General features: G+C 39.7%; 2 protein-coding genes across 2 annotated transcripts in view; both read right to left on the reverse strand.

Moving 5' to 3' along the window:
• Positions 1 to 2,622: 2,622 nt before the first annotated feature.
• On the reverse strand, positions 2,623 to 13,768 carry CAVIN4 (caveolae associated protein 4). Its single transcript, XM_025360000.1, has 2 exons — positions 12,859 to 13,768; positions 2,623 to 5,338 (listed from the first exon to the last, which is right to left on the reverse strand). Exons 1-2 carry the CDS (start codon positions 13,258 to 13,260, stop codon positions 4,652 to 4,654), a joined length of 1,089 nt encoding a protein of 362 aa, XP_025215785.1. The 5' UTR covers positions 13,261 to 13,768; the 3' UTR covers positions 2,623 to 4,651.
• Positions 13,768 to 17,783, reverse strand: part of TMEFF1 (transmembrane protein with EGF like and two follistatin like domains 1) — a 100,259-nt gene continuing 96,243 nt past the window's right edge. Inside the window, exon 10 of the mRNA XM_025359999.1 lies at positions 13,768 to 14,892. Within this exon, the coding sequence (XP_025215784.1) occupies positions 14,808 to 14,892 (85 nt within the window). The 3' untranslated portion in view covers positions 13,768 to 14,807. The remainder of the gene's footprint in view (positions 14,893 to 17,783) is intronic.

Below are 17,783 nucleotides of genomic sequence, written 5' to 3' on the forward strand. Positions count from 1 at the left end.
ACCTGGAAAAATTCAAGGCCCCTACCAACTGGTCCGTCTGCCTCTGGTCTGTTAACAGGACATCCTTTAAAATCTCTCAATGGCTCTCTATGGCCTTTGACATAAATCTCACAACACCCTCATACAATCTCTCTAGCTGCATCTTGCCTTGAATTCTATTCTTGACTCAAATGGCCTTCAAATGCCAAGCAACACTTTCTCTAGTCTTCCCTGACAGCACTTCCCCAGATTATGAGATATTTTTCCTCTATGTTCCCCTATCATCCTTTCTGCAATCTGAGCATGATGTGTCTATCTCCTCCACCAAGGGAAAAGTTCCTTAAGCATAGGGACCACGTCTTTCATCTCTGGATTCATGAGACAGACGGCTAGCACATAGGAGGCTCTGCAAGCACTGGTGACCCAAAGATGAGTAAAATGCAGTCCCTGACCTTAAGAAGCACAGTCTAGTCTAGAAGACAGTTACACAAATAAACTGCGATACAGTGCAAGTGCTAGGGCAGATGCATAATCAAAATACTCTATAAAACAGCTTCCATCTCCACAGTTCCATCATCTGACACATAGCACTAGTCACACTGCTGAATTTTTGCTTGTCTCCCAGAACTGTGAGCCTGAGATATGAGACAGGAAAGGGTGGGGAAGAAGGAACTTCTATTCATCTTTGAATCCTCAGTGCCTCACATAGAATCTGTGTGTGTGTGTGTAAAATATGTGGTAGTCATGCCCTTCCTAGGGGATGAAGGGACCAGGGAAAGCTAAAATTAGGAAATAGACATTCTCAGTGAACTTGAAGGGCATCTCTCAGAATGAAAGGGAAAGTGGTGCTCCAAGACATACAGCATGGGCAAAGGCATCAAGTGGCAGAGCATTGGGGGAGGGCATTTTGACAAAAGTGGTTGATTTTAGGAAGACGCCCAAAGTAAATTTGAATTTGAGGATATTCTGCCACTCCAGTCTACCCTCTCAGGGATCCTTGGATGTCCTAAGAGATGCACAGTGAAGCTGTGGTTATCCTAGATCTCCTAGCCACTGCTTATGAAATATAATGACAGATTCTGACCTGGGAAGGGCAACTATAAATCCTGAGACAACGTAACCCAGAGGTGGCCATAAGAACACACGAAATTTAGCATGAAGTTTTTTCATTTTTTATTCACTACAGACCAGGGACTAGCATGCCCCAAATTCAAACAGAATTGAGGGTGAAACCATAATGGTCACTCTGCCGATTTAGGAATCATGATCTGTAATTTTCTTAGCAGGGTTCAATAAGAGAAGCTATAGTAAATGTGTCTCAGAGTAAAAATGAGCCCAGTGATTTCATGTAATGGAACTGCAGTTAACAACGGTTCTGTGGAATATTTTACATAACATGACCCATGCTTTTTAGCTGCTAGAATCACAATGAACTGCAGGTCTTGGTCTAAACCAAACCCTTTAATGTGCATGGAAGGTAAAGAATGAAATCAAAATGTTTTGTATTTTTATCTTGATTTGTATTTTTAACTTATGGAGGCTTCAGGGAATTCACACACACACACACACCCCACCAGTACACTTTCAGCAAGCTGAATATACTTTTTTCTTTTTTTCTTTTCTTGAGGAGTCTCGCTCTGTTGCCCAGGCTGGAGTGCAGTGGTGTGATCTTGGCTCACTGCAACCTCCACCTCTCGGGTTCAAGTGAGTCTCCTGCCTCAGCCTCCCGAGTAGCTGGGATTACAGACGCACGCCGCCATGCCTAGCTAATTGTTGTATTTTTAGTAGAGACGTGGTTTCACCCTGTTGGCCAGGACGGTCTTGAACTCAAGTGATCCGCCCAACTTGGCCTCCCAAAGTGCTGGGATTACAGGCATAAACTACCACACCCGGCCTTGAATTCTCATGTACTTTGTTGTTTGCCCTGCTTCTCTAACCTGTAAGCTAGAATCAGGCTATCACCCACTCACAGGAAAGACCTGGATCATCACGTGCTGGAGACAGACTTGCACCCCCCTACTCTATCCTGTCTATTCTGCAGAAAAGCCTGTGTAGCTCTATGCACCCTGGTGTCTATAGATGCTGCACTGTTCTGTTTCAGAGCAAGGAATCTTGCTAATGGCTTTATTTGAATACACCGTTTAAAATCTGGTATGTATAATTTCTAAAATACAGATGAATAAGTAAAATAATCTGTCCCTGTTATCTGAAACTTTTAAAATAGGAACACTGACAAGAATATTCCTTAGATCAAATGGGACGTGTGAGTTTGCAGCCCATTATTTTATATCAAGAAAATTAAGCTAAAGGGATAATAAATTACAAATGTAGAATTTGGGAATGTCCCAAATATGGGAAGAAATGTAGAGAGACAGAAGCAAGTACCAAGAAAGCAGTACAAGTTACAATAAAATTCCAGGACATGAAACTGTTCGGTGTTTTGGGGTTGCACAAAGTCTACCACAATGAAGAGCTGACCAGGTTATAACTCCCTTCTCATCAAAATTCAAATACAGCTAGATGTGAAATGTTCCATAAAATGTCAAGTCTGGTTATATAATGAATCAGTAAGCAAACTGACTTTATAAAAATTCCCTGACAGTAATGTTTGCAGAAAAATATTTCAGGCCAACTGATATTTATTCTACATAGGACTAGAAAAAAGAAAAAGCTTGTAACTTCTTTACATTCACTGTTTGCATTATTAGTAAAAATATTTATAGGACACTAACATCAAATGTTGTAATAACATTTTCTTAAATTCAAATTTATTATGGCTCTTAAGAAAATATGTGATTAGGCATCCAAGATTTTTCCAAAATGTCATAAAAACATTTTAAAATTATTCACTTGAAAGTGTTATCCAATGTTGTATACACTTTAGTTTTCAATATAAAAAGGTAACAAGATGAACGATTTATGATTTTATGTATTCATGCAGGGTGAAGAGGAAATGATGCTGAATCAGACTCCCAAACCCAAACATCTGAGTAACTGAGTCAAATATTTTCAAGCCGATTTATGTATGACTGTGTGTATATATGTATAACTTATTATTTCAACTACCACATGATTATCCAAAAAATGATCTGAAAGTGACAAAAAAAGTGGGAGAGCTGATTGTTGTCCCAACTCTCCAAATTCAACAATTTCATCATTTCTTCTCTATTACAACACCATGCCATATTAAACATCCTACAAGTACAGAACCAGTATTACCATTTCTTTCTTTTTTTTTTTTTTGAGACAGAGTATTGCTCTGTCACCCAGGCTTGAGTGCTGTGGCACAATCTTGGCTCACTGCAACCTCCGCCTCCTGGGTTCATGCAATGTTCCTGTCTCAGCCTCCTTGAGTAGCTGGAACAGGCACATGCCACCACGCCTGGCTAATTTTTGTATTTTTAGTAGAGTCGGGTTTTGCCATGTTGGTCAGGCTGGTCTTGAACTCCTGACCTCAGGTGATTCACCCACCTCAGCCTCCCAAAGTGCTGGGATTATTCCCATGAGCCACCACACCCAGCCCATTTCTTTCTTTCTTTAGCAACAATAGACATTGTTCTGCTTCCTGGATTCCACCATCTAAAGCTAACAGATAAGGGGAATCTGGCTTCCTCCCAAAGCAGCTATGATGAACTCCTATCAACACTGTTTTGGACAGTTGGACCCTGAAGGGTACGCTCAGGAACTAACAGGAATATTTGCGGTCATTCCAAACCCAATGCATCAGGGCCAACTTTAGAAGCATAGTCACAATTTTATGCCTCATACTGCTCAAACAAATTAGTGCTATAGTCCACTAAAGATCTTAATCAAAACTAAATTAGAAGGGGTTTGGCCAGGGAACATTTTGAGAGCCAACTAAAACCCAAGGTTTAGTTAGTCTGATGAAAAACTGGTCACCCAAACATTTATTTATTTTTCACTCCTGATTCTGTGAAAAGGCTTCTGAAGACCAGTTTTAGTTTTTGTCCAACCTAGGACCTTACTGATTGGTGGTTAGGGCTTTTTCAGAAGGTGTAACTCTTTCAATTCTGTTTTTGAAGAACTGGTGAGGCTTGTTTTCTCTGGGTGTGCTTCTTGTTCCCCCAGAATGTGTGCCATTTCCTTTGATCATCACAACAGTCCTCTGAGGTGGGCAGCAGAGGCCAACCCTCTCCTTTTTCACTGAAGAGAACAAGCAGATGACTCGCCCAGGGCTTTCTTATAAGTAAAGCTATGATACTAGAACCAAATGCTCCAGTCCAAAACTTCAATTTTTTAATGTGAAAGCATCAAAAAAGGGGCGTGACTTCTAATTTACTAACAAATCTGTTGATCTGAACATTTGGATGATATAACCCACACATGAGTTATTCCCCTTTGAGGCTGGCCACAGTATCCAATATTTAGAGTTCTCTTGCAAATGATGGCCGCAAAGTTGCCCTTACCAAACATGTAACTGGCCCAACCTAGGAAACTATTTTTCTGGTGGACAAGAGAAAGGAACTAAAAAATCCACAGCTGCCATGAAAAAGAGTGAAAATAATATTTATATTATCTTCAAGATTTTAAATATAAGAAAAAAACATAAATTTATGTTTTCCTGCATGGCACAGAAATGTAGATGACTACACTATTCAAACTAAAACTGCATGATTAGGAGTTTCATATTTAGGATATACTTAATTCCTCTTTACGATGAGTGCTTTAAATCTAACAAAAGAGATTCATCATCCTCTACTTTCACCTGAGATTTAAAAGTAACTTTTACAGGCTCAGGGGTGGGGATTTCCCTTTCTTCGTGGGCAGGATACACCGGCCTGGCTGCCTCATGTTCTGGTTCACTGAGCTCATCAGAGTAGAGCTCACTGATGGGGCCCAGAGACTCGCTCCTGGCAATGATGTCCACGCCCATCTCCCTGGCACATTCCTCACCTTCGGCCACTGTTCGGTCCTTGCCCTTCCTGAGGCTACGCATCTTAAAAGCCTCCTTTGAGGGAGCTGCATTAGAAATAGATTTCTTAAACCTCTCCCCTGACTGTCTCAGCCTCTCCCCTGACTGTCTCAGCCTCTCTCCTGACTGTCTCAGCCTCTCTCTCCTCTCTGGGGTCACTATTCTAGTTCTAATTCTGTTCACTTTCTTGTCCAAATTTTGCCGTGTCTTCTGCATGTTTTCTTTGGAAAATGCCTTCTTGATATTATCAATGCGTTCCTTGCCTGACTTCCTAAGCCTGGCAGATCTGCTTTCTTCAACATAATATTCTTCATCCGAAGAGAGATCTATTGGGGGATCAAAGACATCATCCTCCTCCTCTTCTTGATTCTCAGTTAGGTTTCTGTCTTTAACAACAGACAGGGATGTTGGACACCGAAACTTCTCCTGAAGGAGAGAAAAAACAAAGCATATTAGTGCTTCCTTTGCACTACAGATCAGCTCTTTTACCTTCTGGCCATGCCTTGTAAATCTTTTCCATGGACTGTTTATCCTCTGCCTGCTCCTTAAATGTTAGCATTTCTTAGGGTTTCTCTTACCTTGGCCCTTTCCTCTTCTTCATCTCCCAGGCTCACCCTGGGCAACCTTAACCACTCCATTTTTCAGATCCAATTGTAAGTAAACTCACATGTATTTTATCTTCACTTTCCTTCTCTCCTAAGATGAAGACACATGTGTGAATGATGGGCAGACTGCTCCACAGTTTGACCTAACACAGTCACCTTGAACTTACCAAGTCCAAAATTCAAGGCCCATCCACCATCCTCTCCATTTCTACTTCTTTCCCTTACCTCTCAGCACTAACACCCATCCAGGTGCCACATAAGATAGAAACTCCTGAATCACCATCCCAAATATTTCCTCTCCTTCTCATTCCATATCCAACCAGTCACCAAGCTTTGTTGGTAATACTGCCTAACAACTTGTCCGTTCCCACCTCCTTCCTCATTCCCTCTACCAATGTCTTGATTCTGACCCTTGTCATCTCAGTCCTGAACTTGTGCAATGCCTCCTCACTGATCCTTCTACCTCCAGAACATCACCTAAGTATTTTCTGAGAAATATTACTAAAGCATAGCTTTGATCACATCTTTTCTCTGCTTTAAACTTTGGAGAGCTCATCAATACTTAACGAAGAGTTCAAATTGTCCAGTATGATGAGAAGGCTCCTCAGCTTTAGCTAAACCTACTTTCCCACTCTTCCAGCCCAGAAACATACAATCACTCTCAATTCCTCAAGCACAAGATATTTTCATCCCTCTACGCCTATGTATATGTGATTTCTGGTATCTTCTTTTTTTCATAAAGACGGGGTCTTACTACATTACTCAGGCTGGACTCGAACTCCTAGACTCAAGGAATCCTCCTGCTTCAGTCTCCCAAGTAGCTGGAACTACAGGCACATGCTACCATACCCAGAAGTTTCTGACATCTTAGGTCCCCTTTCACCTCTTTTTGGCTTTGTAAATGAAATCTTTCTTCAATAATCCAAGTGTCCCCAACTTCCCCAAGTGGCTAACTCTATCTCAAATTTACACATACATCCTCTGTTTATAACATTTATCACAGTTTGAATTGAAGCTTTACTCAAAAATATGTGTCTCCCGGAGGTCTTCTCCAGATTCCTTGAAAGTAGAGATCATGTGTCTTATTTATGTTTTATGCCCAGCATCTATCAGACTGTCTTGAACATAGTAGGCATACTCAATGAATGATTATTGGATCAAACAGGTGTACACCTTCCTTCAACAAAGTTATTAAGCACCACCACAAACCAGTAAATTTTCTGGTTCTAGAAACTGTGAAGCTTCTTTGAAGACAAAAGAGTGAAAAAGCTTATATTCTCGGAGAGGGACAAACAAGTAAAATCTATATAGCACATTAGATGGCAAGATACACACTAAGGTGAGAACTAAAGCAGGGAAGGGGAATATGCAGTGACAAGGAGGTGCTGTTTGAACTACAGTGGTCAGAAAGGCCTCATTCATACGGTGACACCTGAGCCTAGTCCTGAAGGCTGCATATAGATCTGGGAAGAACAGAGAAACAGTGGGGAGGACTGTGTGGTGACAGCAGAGTGATGAAAGGGCAAGAAGGGGAGGCAAGAGGGTAAGAGAGATAGCAGGTGGTCCAGGTCACGCAATGCTCTGTATCCAATGGTGAAGTCTAAGCATAACAGGAAGTCTTCTAAAAGCCTGGCAGGAAGCCGGGTGCAGTGGCTCATGCCTGTAATCCCAGCACTCTGGAAGGCCGAGGCAGGGGGATCACCTGAGGTCAGGAGATCAAGAGAAGTCTGGCCAACATGACGAAATAGTCTCTACTAAAAATATAAAAATTAGCCGGGAGTGGTGGCACATGCCTGTAATCCCATCTACTCAGGAGGCTGAGGCAGGAGAATCACTTGAACCCGGGAGACGGAGGTTGCAGTGAGCGGAGATTGTGCCACTGCCCTCCAGCCTGGGTGACAAAGCAAGACTCCGTCTAAAAAAATGAATGAATGAATGAATGAATGAATGAATGAATGAATGAATGGTTTGCAGGAGAGTAGTGCCAGGATTTGCCCCACATTATAAAAGGATCACTCTGTTGAAAACAGAGTGTGGGGCAAGAAAAGAAGCAGGGTGAACAGGTGGAGGGCACTGAGGTAAGCAGCACTGGGTAAGGTTGCTGACAGGGTGGGGGGTGAGAAGCAGTCTGATTTAGAGCTGCTTTGAAGGCAGGAGCCAACAAGATTTGCTGCTAGATCTGGATGTGGAGTGCCAGAGTGTCAAGAACGATCCTCAAGTACATGGCCTGAGCAGATGAAAGATAGATCTGCCATTAATTGAGATGGGGGAGACAGAGGAGGAAGAGACTGGAGGGGAAGGATGGGATCTGAACACGCTGTCTTGGAGACACCCACTAGCCATGCAAGCAGAGGCACTGAGCAGGCAGCTGAGTAGATGAGTCTGGAATTCAGAAGAGCGGGCTGGGCTAGACATCCAAATTTAGGAGTCACTGATGTAAAGATGAAATTAAAGTCATGAGACCAGATGAAAGAGATCACCAAGAAATTAAGTGAATGGATCTATGCTCTGTTTTACTCAAAACTCTTTGGCACCAAGGTGTGTTTCAGAATTCAGAAAATTTCAGACTTTGGAAATAATATGATTTATTACATAACATTCCCAGCAAGATCTTGGAAGAAATATTTCTGTGGCAAAAAAATATGAATATTCACACTAAGTTGGGATAAAAGCTAGAAATAGCCTCCTGCTACTTTAGGTCAGGTTTTTCTACTGAATAATTTCAGGTCAAGTTAGGTCTTGCTGTCAAATATGTTATTAAAAATATTTTTGAGAATTTTTGAACATGGGTGTTACAGAGCATGGATTTTGGACTGGTAGAGGGAAGAAATGAGAAAAGAAAAAAAAAAAAGGACAAACAGCTAGTGAGGCAGGGGGAACTCCCAAAGAGTGTAGTAACCCCAGAAGTCCAGAGGAAAGAAGTTTCAAGGAGAAAGGGAGGGGCTGGTTAAGGTGTCTCATACCTATAATCCCAACATTTTGGGAGGCTGAGGTGGGAGGATCACTTGAGGCCAAGACCAGTCCAGGCAAAAAAGTGAGACCTCATCTCTACGAAAATTTTAAAGTGTAACCAGGCAAGGTGATGTGCACCTGTAGTCCCTGCTACTTGGAAGGCTGAAGAGGGAAGATCGTTTGCCCCCAGGTGTTGGAGGCTGCAGTAAGCTATGATTGCACCATAGAACTCCATCCTGGGCAACAGACGAAGACCCTGTCTCTTTAAAGAGAGAGAGAGAGAGAGGAGGTCCAATCGTGCCAAATGTGTCAAAAGAATAAGAATTGGATTTGGGACATGACACACACTGGAAACCTTGAGAGCCAGCCCAACCACAGCAGCTAGAGGAACCCAACTGAATAGGGAGCATTTCTCAAACGAAACAGACAAAAGTTGAAAAATTATGAGATTTTTAACTGAACCGCAAGTTAAAATTTTTAAAAGAAACTGTGCCCCCACATGAGATCCAGATTAAATCTATTCAATCGAAAAATATATAAATATATACAAAACACATTTATGCATATTCCAAAACCTATCAGCCTGATAGTCAAGAAGATATCCCTGGAACCTTATTTCTTTTGATACTTATTTAAAATTAAATTCTTTGGCTATAGGATTAGAGTGTCTAGGAGCTAAAAAAAGGCAGGGGTGGGCGTCTCATAACTCTCTGATGAATCAGTTGGAAGCAGTGAAATTATTCCTCTCCTTTCCTGACACCTGCTGCAGGGAGTAGCTTCAGCAACACAATGTGGGTTGGCACGGCCTAAGAAGGTATAATTAGAAAGGGAAAGAGCCAAAAGTTAATTACTGTTAGGTAGGGGAAAAAACACAATCTTGCTGTGAAGAAATCAGATATAGCTTAGCCCAGGAATCACATACCCTCCTTTAAGTACACAACAAATAATATAAAATCAGTCTTTAAAGTAAAACAAAACAGGGGTAGAGTCACAAAAAAGTACTTGTTATGTAGATCTATTAGTTGCAACTCCAATGAGACAGAGCTATCACGAGCTAATGGTGAATAGACTGTTATAATTGAAGATTGTAGATGTTGAATTATAGTTGACTTCCAAATATAACTGTATCTTTTCATATAAAACTCCAGGTAAAAAGACCATTTTTGTAACAGAATGAATACTGTGCATCAGAGTGCTGTGGGCTGGATTGAACATCAAAGTAATATAGCTACGGGATGTGAGGGCGAGTGGCTGCAACATCTGTCACCCCACTGATTGCCAGGGTTGATTCAGCTGATCTGGCTGGCTAAGTGGGTGTCCCCTTCCTCCCTCACTGCTCCATATGCATCCCTCTCGAAACCGCACGCTCGGTCAAAGAGGACGACCATCCACGATAGAGGCGGACTGGTCTTTGGTCAAGAGTATACGAGTAGCTGTGCTCCCCTGCTACAACCTCCAAACAAGCTCTCAAAGTAATATAGCTAGGGAAATTTTGAATATACAAAAGTCTGAGGCTTATTAGTGAAGATATAGTATGCTCAAAGAGAAATAATAAATGTATAAGAAATAGGTAATGTTTACTATGGCTGAATTGCTTAGTTTCAAGTTAATTTTAGTAGAAGGGGCAATCTCAATATAACCATTTATATACCTTAACTATGATGATTAATTATAACTAATTTTAACTGCCAAGAATAACCACGTGACCATGTATACAGTGTTCTAACATCCAATGCATCTTTGAATCAGAGTTCTACGTGCATTATTCTTTTCTCTACAAGCTCTCCCATTATAAATGATAGCAATTACTTTTTGACGAACTGTTGCTTACTCTGAACAACTTAATTATACAGAATCTTCATGGCATTATTTCTTACAAGAAAAGAGATGTGCCCTAAACTAGGACCCCTCAGTTGCTTTAAATAACTGCAAAGGATCAAAGAAAAGAACAATCAGCAGTTAGTTACAGGGACTACACAGGTGAATATAGAAACATCTTAAAGTTTAAAGAAGAGTTATGTCAATGAACAGAGTCAATGGAAACTTTTCAGAAACTTCTTTGCTCTTGCTTTTGTAAATCTTAATTGGCACTTAGTCCACTGCTTTGCACAAAGGTTCTCAGCAGACATGAATGCCAAATATGTTTCCTGGCCATGCGCCCATGCCAGTCGAGGGTAAGATACACCCACAATTCCGAGCGTCTTCAGAAGGCAAATCGAAGAATGGATACTACATTTCCCACTACACTGGAACTGGCCTCTGAAAATCAGGTGACTGATTTTTTTTTTTTTTTTTTTTTTTTTTTTTTTTTTTTTTGAGACGGAGTCTCGCTATGTCGCCCAGGCTGGAGTGCAGTGGCCGGATCTCAGTTCACTGCAAGCTCCGCCTCCCGGGTTTAGGCCATTCTCCTGCCTCAGCCTCCCGAGTAGCTGGGACTACAGGCGCCCGCCACCTCGCCCGGCTAGTTTTTTGTATTTTTTAGTAGAGACGGGGTTTCACCGGGTTAGCCAGGATGGTCTCGATCTCCTGACCTCGTGATCTGCCCGTCTCGGCCTCCCAAAGTGCTGGGATTACAGGCTTGAGCCACCGCGCCCGGCCAGGTGACTGATTTTTTTTCAATTTTTCAATTTTTTTTCTTAAGACAGGTTCTCACTATCACCCAGGCTGGAGTGCAGTGGCACAATCATGGCTCACTGTAGCCTCAACCTCCCCACAGGTGACCCTCCCACCTCAGCCTCCTGAATAGCAGGGAACACAGGCACGCGACAACACACCTGGTTAACTTTTCTATTTTTGTAGAGACGGGGTTTTGCCACATTGCCCAGGCTTTTTTTTTCCCCCAAATTTTTAAGCCTATAGAAGGACTTCCAGGGACATGAAAGGAAAGGGAAATGATAAAGAACTTAAAATGGCATAGTCTGCCCTATCTACCTTTGAAATAAGCAACTCTTCACTCTCCTCCCTATTATTTTTCCTAAATAACCTACAGGCTTTTAAAAACAGACCTAAAATACCACTCTACCATCCCAGTGTAATCTTATCAGTCAAGAGAGGGCTATGGAGAGTTGCCTAATATGTAAAGAATGCCATGGGGAGTTATAGGCCACATCCCTAGTGTTTTACAAATTATCTTCTACATAATCCAACTGCGTTCCCATTTCATTTAGTTTATATTCTTCTAGTTTTTTTCCTATGTACATAAGTACTCATTTCTAAAATACAGGTGTCATTTTAAAAAATAACACTTTATATGCACAGTGAACATTCCTACACACATTCCTGATTTTATGCATAGAACAAATTCTTTGACATGAAATTTTGGGGCCAAAAAGTTTGTGAATTTTTAAATTTCTGAATACATACTACCAAATTTGCCTTTCAAAAATGTTTTATCAATTAATATTTCTACCAACAGAATATGAAAGTGTTTTTTCCCAATTATTAAATTAACCTCTGGTTATAGGTTTTAATAACTGCCAACAGTTAAATAAGTGAAAGTAGAATTTTATTCTCACTTGTGTTTTGTAAACTGCCTGATAATGACAGTTTCCTACTTTTCTACTGTGAAGGAATGTTCAATTTTTTTCCTTTTAACTGTAAGAGTTTTAAAAATATACCATAGATATTACGCATTTGCCATGAATATGTTCCTATTTCCAAAAATGAGTGCCAAGCACAGAATATGGGAACTTAGCTCAATACACAATGCCACACACAAAATACTGTATTAAATCACTTAAGTAAAAAGACTTTGTAATCAAACATAGGAAATTATTTATGTGACTCATACATTTGTATTACTATAACAATAAGAAAAATAAGAATAACTGCCTCATTGTTCATTGGAAAATAGCTATCATTGTGATCTATATGTAAAAATTCCAATACACAAATTACATTCTGAAAAGTTTATATCTACTGTTTAGGCCTTTCCAGGCTCTCCACATAAGCGAAAAAAACCACATTGTGGAGCTACTGGTTGTCAGTTTCTTCTTTTAGAGAATAAAGAGGTGTTTTAAACTAGAGGCTTCTGAGTCGTCTTCTAGTTCTAACATTTTCAAAGTATATGAGAGGGCACCATGCTAATAAGGCTAATATGCTGAAAGGGACTTACCAATATTAAGTTTCAAAGGCAAGAAATAGCCTAAGCTATGAGCCATAGTTCATATTACATGAAATGGTTGAGAAGCTCAAAATTCCAAAATGATAGATAGCACTTTGGTTAACACAGAAATGGTTTTATCCTGAGATTGCTGCTGATACAGAACTCCATTGTATTAACACATACAATAGTTAAGATGTGACACTAGAAACCTCTGATATGACTTATTGGCAATTAAAAGATGCAAGAGATTAGAACAAGCAAGCTGAACACAAGTGCAAGCTTACCTGGAATATTACCACGCGAAATTTGTTTTTCTTCATTATTTCCTCTTGCTTGACTTCAACTTTTTTAACATGAATTTGTTGCTTCTCTACCCGGGCTTTCACATCTTTAATGTGAGCACTAACTTTTCGGGTTTTCTCAAACAACTTGTTAATGATATGCCCTGTATTGCTATGTGACTGTGAAAGCTTCAACAGGTCAATCTGGACGGATTTTATGGCATTTTCCATTTCCCTGTGTCTCTCCTCTATTCTCTTCTGGCTTGCCTGCACACTGTCCACGATGGAGGCTACTTTGTCCAGCACAGTCACAATGGTAAGAGCAGCGTCTTCATCTTCTGTAACACTCGACAGGCGATTCTGGTGGATTTTATCAGCATTTGAAGCAGACCCATTATGTTCCATTTTATTTATTTCTCAGCGTAAGATGTCCTAACCACAATCAATTCTGGCACTTGGAGCAAAAAGTCAGCTTGATAACAGGCAACAGGGTTGTTTAAAGAGTTGGAAACCCCACCCCTGGAGAATGGTCAAGTATTTATAACTACAAATACCCATATGTGACTGTTCTGCAATCTGAACCCTTGCAAAGTACCGGGGACTGTTCCAAACATGCTTGCTGACTGACTAAGGGACTCAAATAAGACTGTGTGGGTAGAAGAGGAAAGCTTTTTTAAAAAGTTCACTAAAGCCACCATGTAACTAATATTAAACCTAGAAGCCAAATGGTCAAAAAAGCAAACTCCAAATGTTGGGTAAAGCTTTTGCCTTTAGATAATTTCAATCAGTATTTGTAACAGGAAAGGGGAATTCTGAACCAAAATCTGCTTTTTCTACTAATTTCACATATTAAATATACTGAAACACCAATATCAAAAAATTTAGTAAATAAACACACCAAAACAGAGGCCATATAGTGAAAACATTATATTATAACATGCTTTTCCAAACAAAATATTAAAATTAATAATTTTAAACATATTCTTTAAATTCTACATGCATACTTTTGAGTATCTAAACTACATGTTAAACAGCTGAATACATTCTACTCACACTTCAGATCTTTAAACACCAACAATCTATGAATATTAATCTATTACTACAGGACAAATTTGGATAGAGGTCTTGGATAAATTTTAAGCTCACTTTAAGAGCACCAATCATTAACAATCATTTTTGTATTTTATTCACAAACACTGATACGATTTGTTTATTTATGTTAAAACAAATATTTTCTTGAAAAATGAATGTGTATTAAAGTAGTTTAACTGGTAGAGTAGGCTTTATTCCAATCTGTTAAACAGCCTATTCTCACAATATCTACATCTACTTTTCAATGATCTCTTCCATCATTACTAACATACTTGTTCAAATTATTAAAATTATTTTTTCAAAGGGAGGAATAATCAAATTCCCCAGTCCATATATCTTATAAATATTTTACACCTAACACACACAGCTTTACAGTTCATGCGATAGGCAGTGTCTAAAAAATCAGTTACTAAATCTCAAAAACATTTAAATATCTATTTAAACACAGTGTCTTCTAGATCTTTTTTTTTTTTTTGTAAGAAAAGTAATCTGTAAACATCTTTACCTTTAGTTCATGCTTGGTCATTTGCTGTGGTCATTGTGGAAGAAGTGGATATGACTTTATAACCATTTGTGAAGTAGTCCATCTTTGCAAAAATATTACATTCCATGGGTAAAGAACAAGTCTCATAATTACCATGTGGTACAAATTTGTGAAAGCAATTTCTGTATTTAAAAACATAAAACAAAGACTACTAAACAGTCCAAAACTGTCGTAGCTGAATATTCTAAATACGAGCCAACAGTACTACACTAAAAATGTCCAAAAATAAGGCCTCTGAAATAAATATTTCCATTCTTTAAAAAAAGACATAATAAATGTACATCACATGGTCAGTGTACATATAAAAGTCATCAGTTTAAACCATTCTGGATGATGTATCTGAAGTAAAATGACCTAGGTTTTGCTTCTGTCGACGTCCTCTATTGTTTTTGGGGCATTTTCTGTTGCATTAAAAAAAGAAAGAGAGAAAAATATTGTTTTGATGATTTTGTTTAGGATATTTCAAATGCTTCCAAAGTAATACACATTTTGCACATAAAGCCACATTGCAAGCAATTACATGAAAGGGAAATGAGATGGTATCTGTTGCAAGACAAGATGAAGAAGAACACAATTCGGACCGCTACCTCCCCTACAAAGCTGGGAGTTGAGAGGATTAGATATGTAATATAGGTACTGGCACAAGCAAAATTCATTCCCAGTGTCTATGCTACTATGTATGTATCCCTGACAGATATCCTACCCTTCCTCCAGCCTAGAAACTCCCTAGTCACAGTGACTGATAATATGAAACCCCTACAGTAGAAAGGACTCTGGCCTATGTACCTTCCCTGAGCATTATGACAAGACAGCTCAGAAATGATAAGAACAGGTTAGATGAAGGGAGAAATCAGGAAGAAGTGTGCTTATTAACCTCAGCTATGAATACACAGGAATGTCTACTGATTTTAGACAATGACTCAAAAGAAGCTGTCCACACCCTCCTGGGCCAAACCACAGAAGCCCATAAGCAACTGCCACACTGAAGATGAGGGACATTCTTTAACTCTGCTCTCATTTTACCATGTTTCTCAATAGCAGTACAAATCTCACTGTGTTGGAACTGCTCTTGTGCCTGCACACTAGATTGTAAACACAAGGTGCTGTGCTTTGCATTGTGGAATAAGGGGGCTGAGATGAATTCTGGGCTCTGCTAATAACTAACTGTGCAACCTCAATTCTCCTAAATGTAAAAAATAAATTAGGAGTTGGACTAGGTTCTAAAATTTCTGCCAGCAAGAAATTTACAAACTAATGGGAAGAAAGTCTTATAACAATGAATACTCCTCATTTTGTTCAATTGCAAAGAGTACAGCTTTGCCTTGACTTAAAAGTGTTGACAATACTTCCATTTTGTATATGGTTTTACCTCACTAATCCTCATTTTAAAAGTATGAGGTAGATAGAGTTAGAATCATCTCCATTTCATAAATGAGAAAACTAGCTGACAGATCAAGCAACCCTCTTTTACTGTCACTAACTCACCATGACCTTGGAAAAGTTCCAATTTCCTAGTGCCATGGTTTTTAAATCTATAAAATCAGGGCGTTTAGCTAAGGTGATGTTCAAGGTTCCTGCCAATCTGTCATTCTATGAGTCCGAAAACATGAAAGGAGATTCTAAGAAGAAAAGAAGAAAAACTGACTCATGCAGTCTTGGTAAACAAGTCAGTGGGAACATCCTTTTAAAGAAGATTCCTCCCATGTGACAGCCGCCATGGTATATGTCAACAGCTGTCCCATAATGGACTGTGTGGGAGAGATACTTAAACATTCAATGGAAATAAATCCATAAGTACATATATATTCTAAATATTCTAAATCCAAGATAGCAAGACATTAAGACATTCTAGGGGAGGAAATACCATAATAAAAAGACAGGCCTCCAGGAGAAATCTGTGATAAATTCAATGAGATGACTCCTCAATCGTTAGAGACAGTGGGGAGTGAAGACACTGTGACACAATTAGAAATACACTGTGATGTCTAAGTGGCTGTGAGGGCAACAAGGAGGGATCTGGAGTATAAACTAGAGGGTACCTACTTCAAAACGGCCTGCCAGGTAATTTTAATTGAGTAGTTGAGCATTATAGCACTGAAGGACAGAGTTGGGTAAAGGACTGTCGTAAGGGGGCTTTCCTAGCTCTAGGACCTTAGACCGAGGTACTTCTTATCTCAGGGCTTCAGTTTCCCGACTTCTCTAAATGAAGGGGTTGAACTCAAAGTTGCTTCCCATTGACTCTAACATCCTTTGATCCTCTTAAAAATGGCAATATCTGGCTGGGCACAATCCCAGCACTTTGGGAGACCAACGCAGGCAGATCACTTGAGCCTAGGAGTGGAAGACCAACCTCAGCAACACGGCCAAACCCAGTCTCTATAAAAAAAATACAAAAATTAGCCAGGCATGGTGACGCATGCCTGTAGTCTCAGCCACTCGGGAGGTTGAGGTAAGCCCAGAAGGTTGAGGTTGCAATGATCCAAGACCATGCCACTGCATTCCAGCCTGAATGACAGAGTGAGACCCTGTCTCAAATAAAGGCACTATCTCCAGGCCTCAAACATCTTCCCTTACTTTACCTTAATTTTTCTTCTGCCTTCCAAATCATTTGTTACCTCACTCCTATTTAACTCTAATAATGTCTTAAATGGTCTTCCCCCTACCTCACATGTTCACTACTCCAATGAATTTTTCTGATGACTCATTAATACTCTGAAAAAATGGTTTATACCAAGTCCTTTCCCTGCTCAAAAACCCTAAACTGCTACAAAATCAAGTTTGAACCCTGCTCCCATGACATGGTCATACTGGGCAAAGATGTTTCCCAAGATGACTCAACATGGAACCTTTCAGTGGAAAGAAAAATGAATGGGAATCAAACTGAATCCAAATCCAGACAATTCCACTTACTACTTGGATGACTACAGGCAAATTACTTAACCTCTGAGTCTATATTAAATGGCTATTGCCAGTCCTGCTGTTAAATGTTTTTTCCCTATCTTCTCTTTCTGTTATCATTATTTGTTACATGATTATGCCCCTACTTTGATCTACTGTCCAATTTTATATTCAGTAGTCTTGCCTAAGGGCAGATCATCTGTTCTGTGAAATAAAGCGCACTGACTTTAGTGCCTAGGTGTTATGAAAAATATCTGTTACTTGGAGAACTTTTTTTTTTTATCATTTCTAGATTTATCACTTCAGCTCCAGATGGCTGAGACTACTGAAGGTCTGGCTTCTATCCAGACCTTGGATAGAAGGGCCATAAATCCATTATGGCCTGCCAATATCT

This window comes from Theropithecus gelada, chromosome 15 (assembly GCF_003255815.1).
Source record: "Theropithecus gelada isolate Dixy chromosome 15, Tgel_1.0, whole genome shotgun sequence".
Lineage (NCBI taxonomy): Eukaryota > Metazoa > Chordata > Mammalia > Primates > Cercopithecidae > Theropithecus > Theropithecus gelada.

What these genes read in the sequence shown, in the direction of transcription:
- CAVIN4 (XM_025360000.1), bottom strand. Translation starts at nt 13,260, where the DNA reads ATGGAACATAATGGGTCTGCTTCAAATGCTGATAAAATCCACCAGAAT. An exon ending in TTCGCGTGGTAATATTCCAG is followed by an intron (nt 5,339 to 12,858) that starts GTAAGCTTGCAC and finishes TCTCTCCTTCAG; the next exon opens with GAGAAGTTTCGGTGTCCAAC.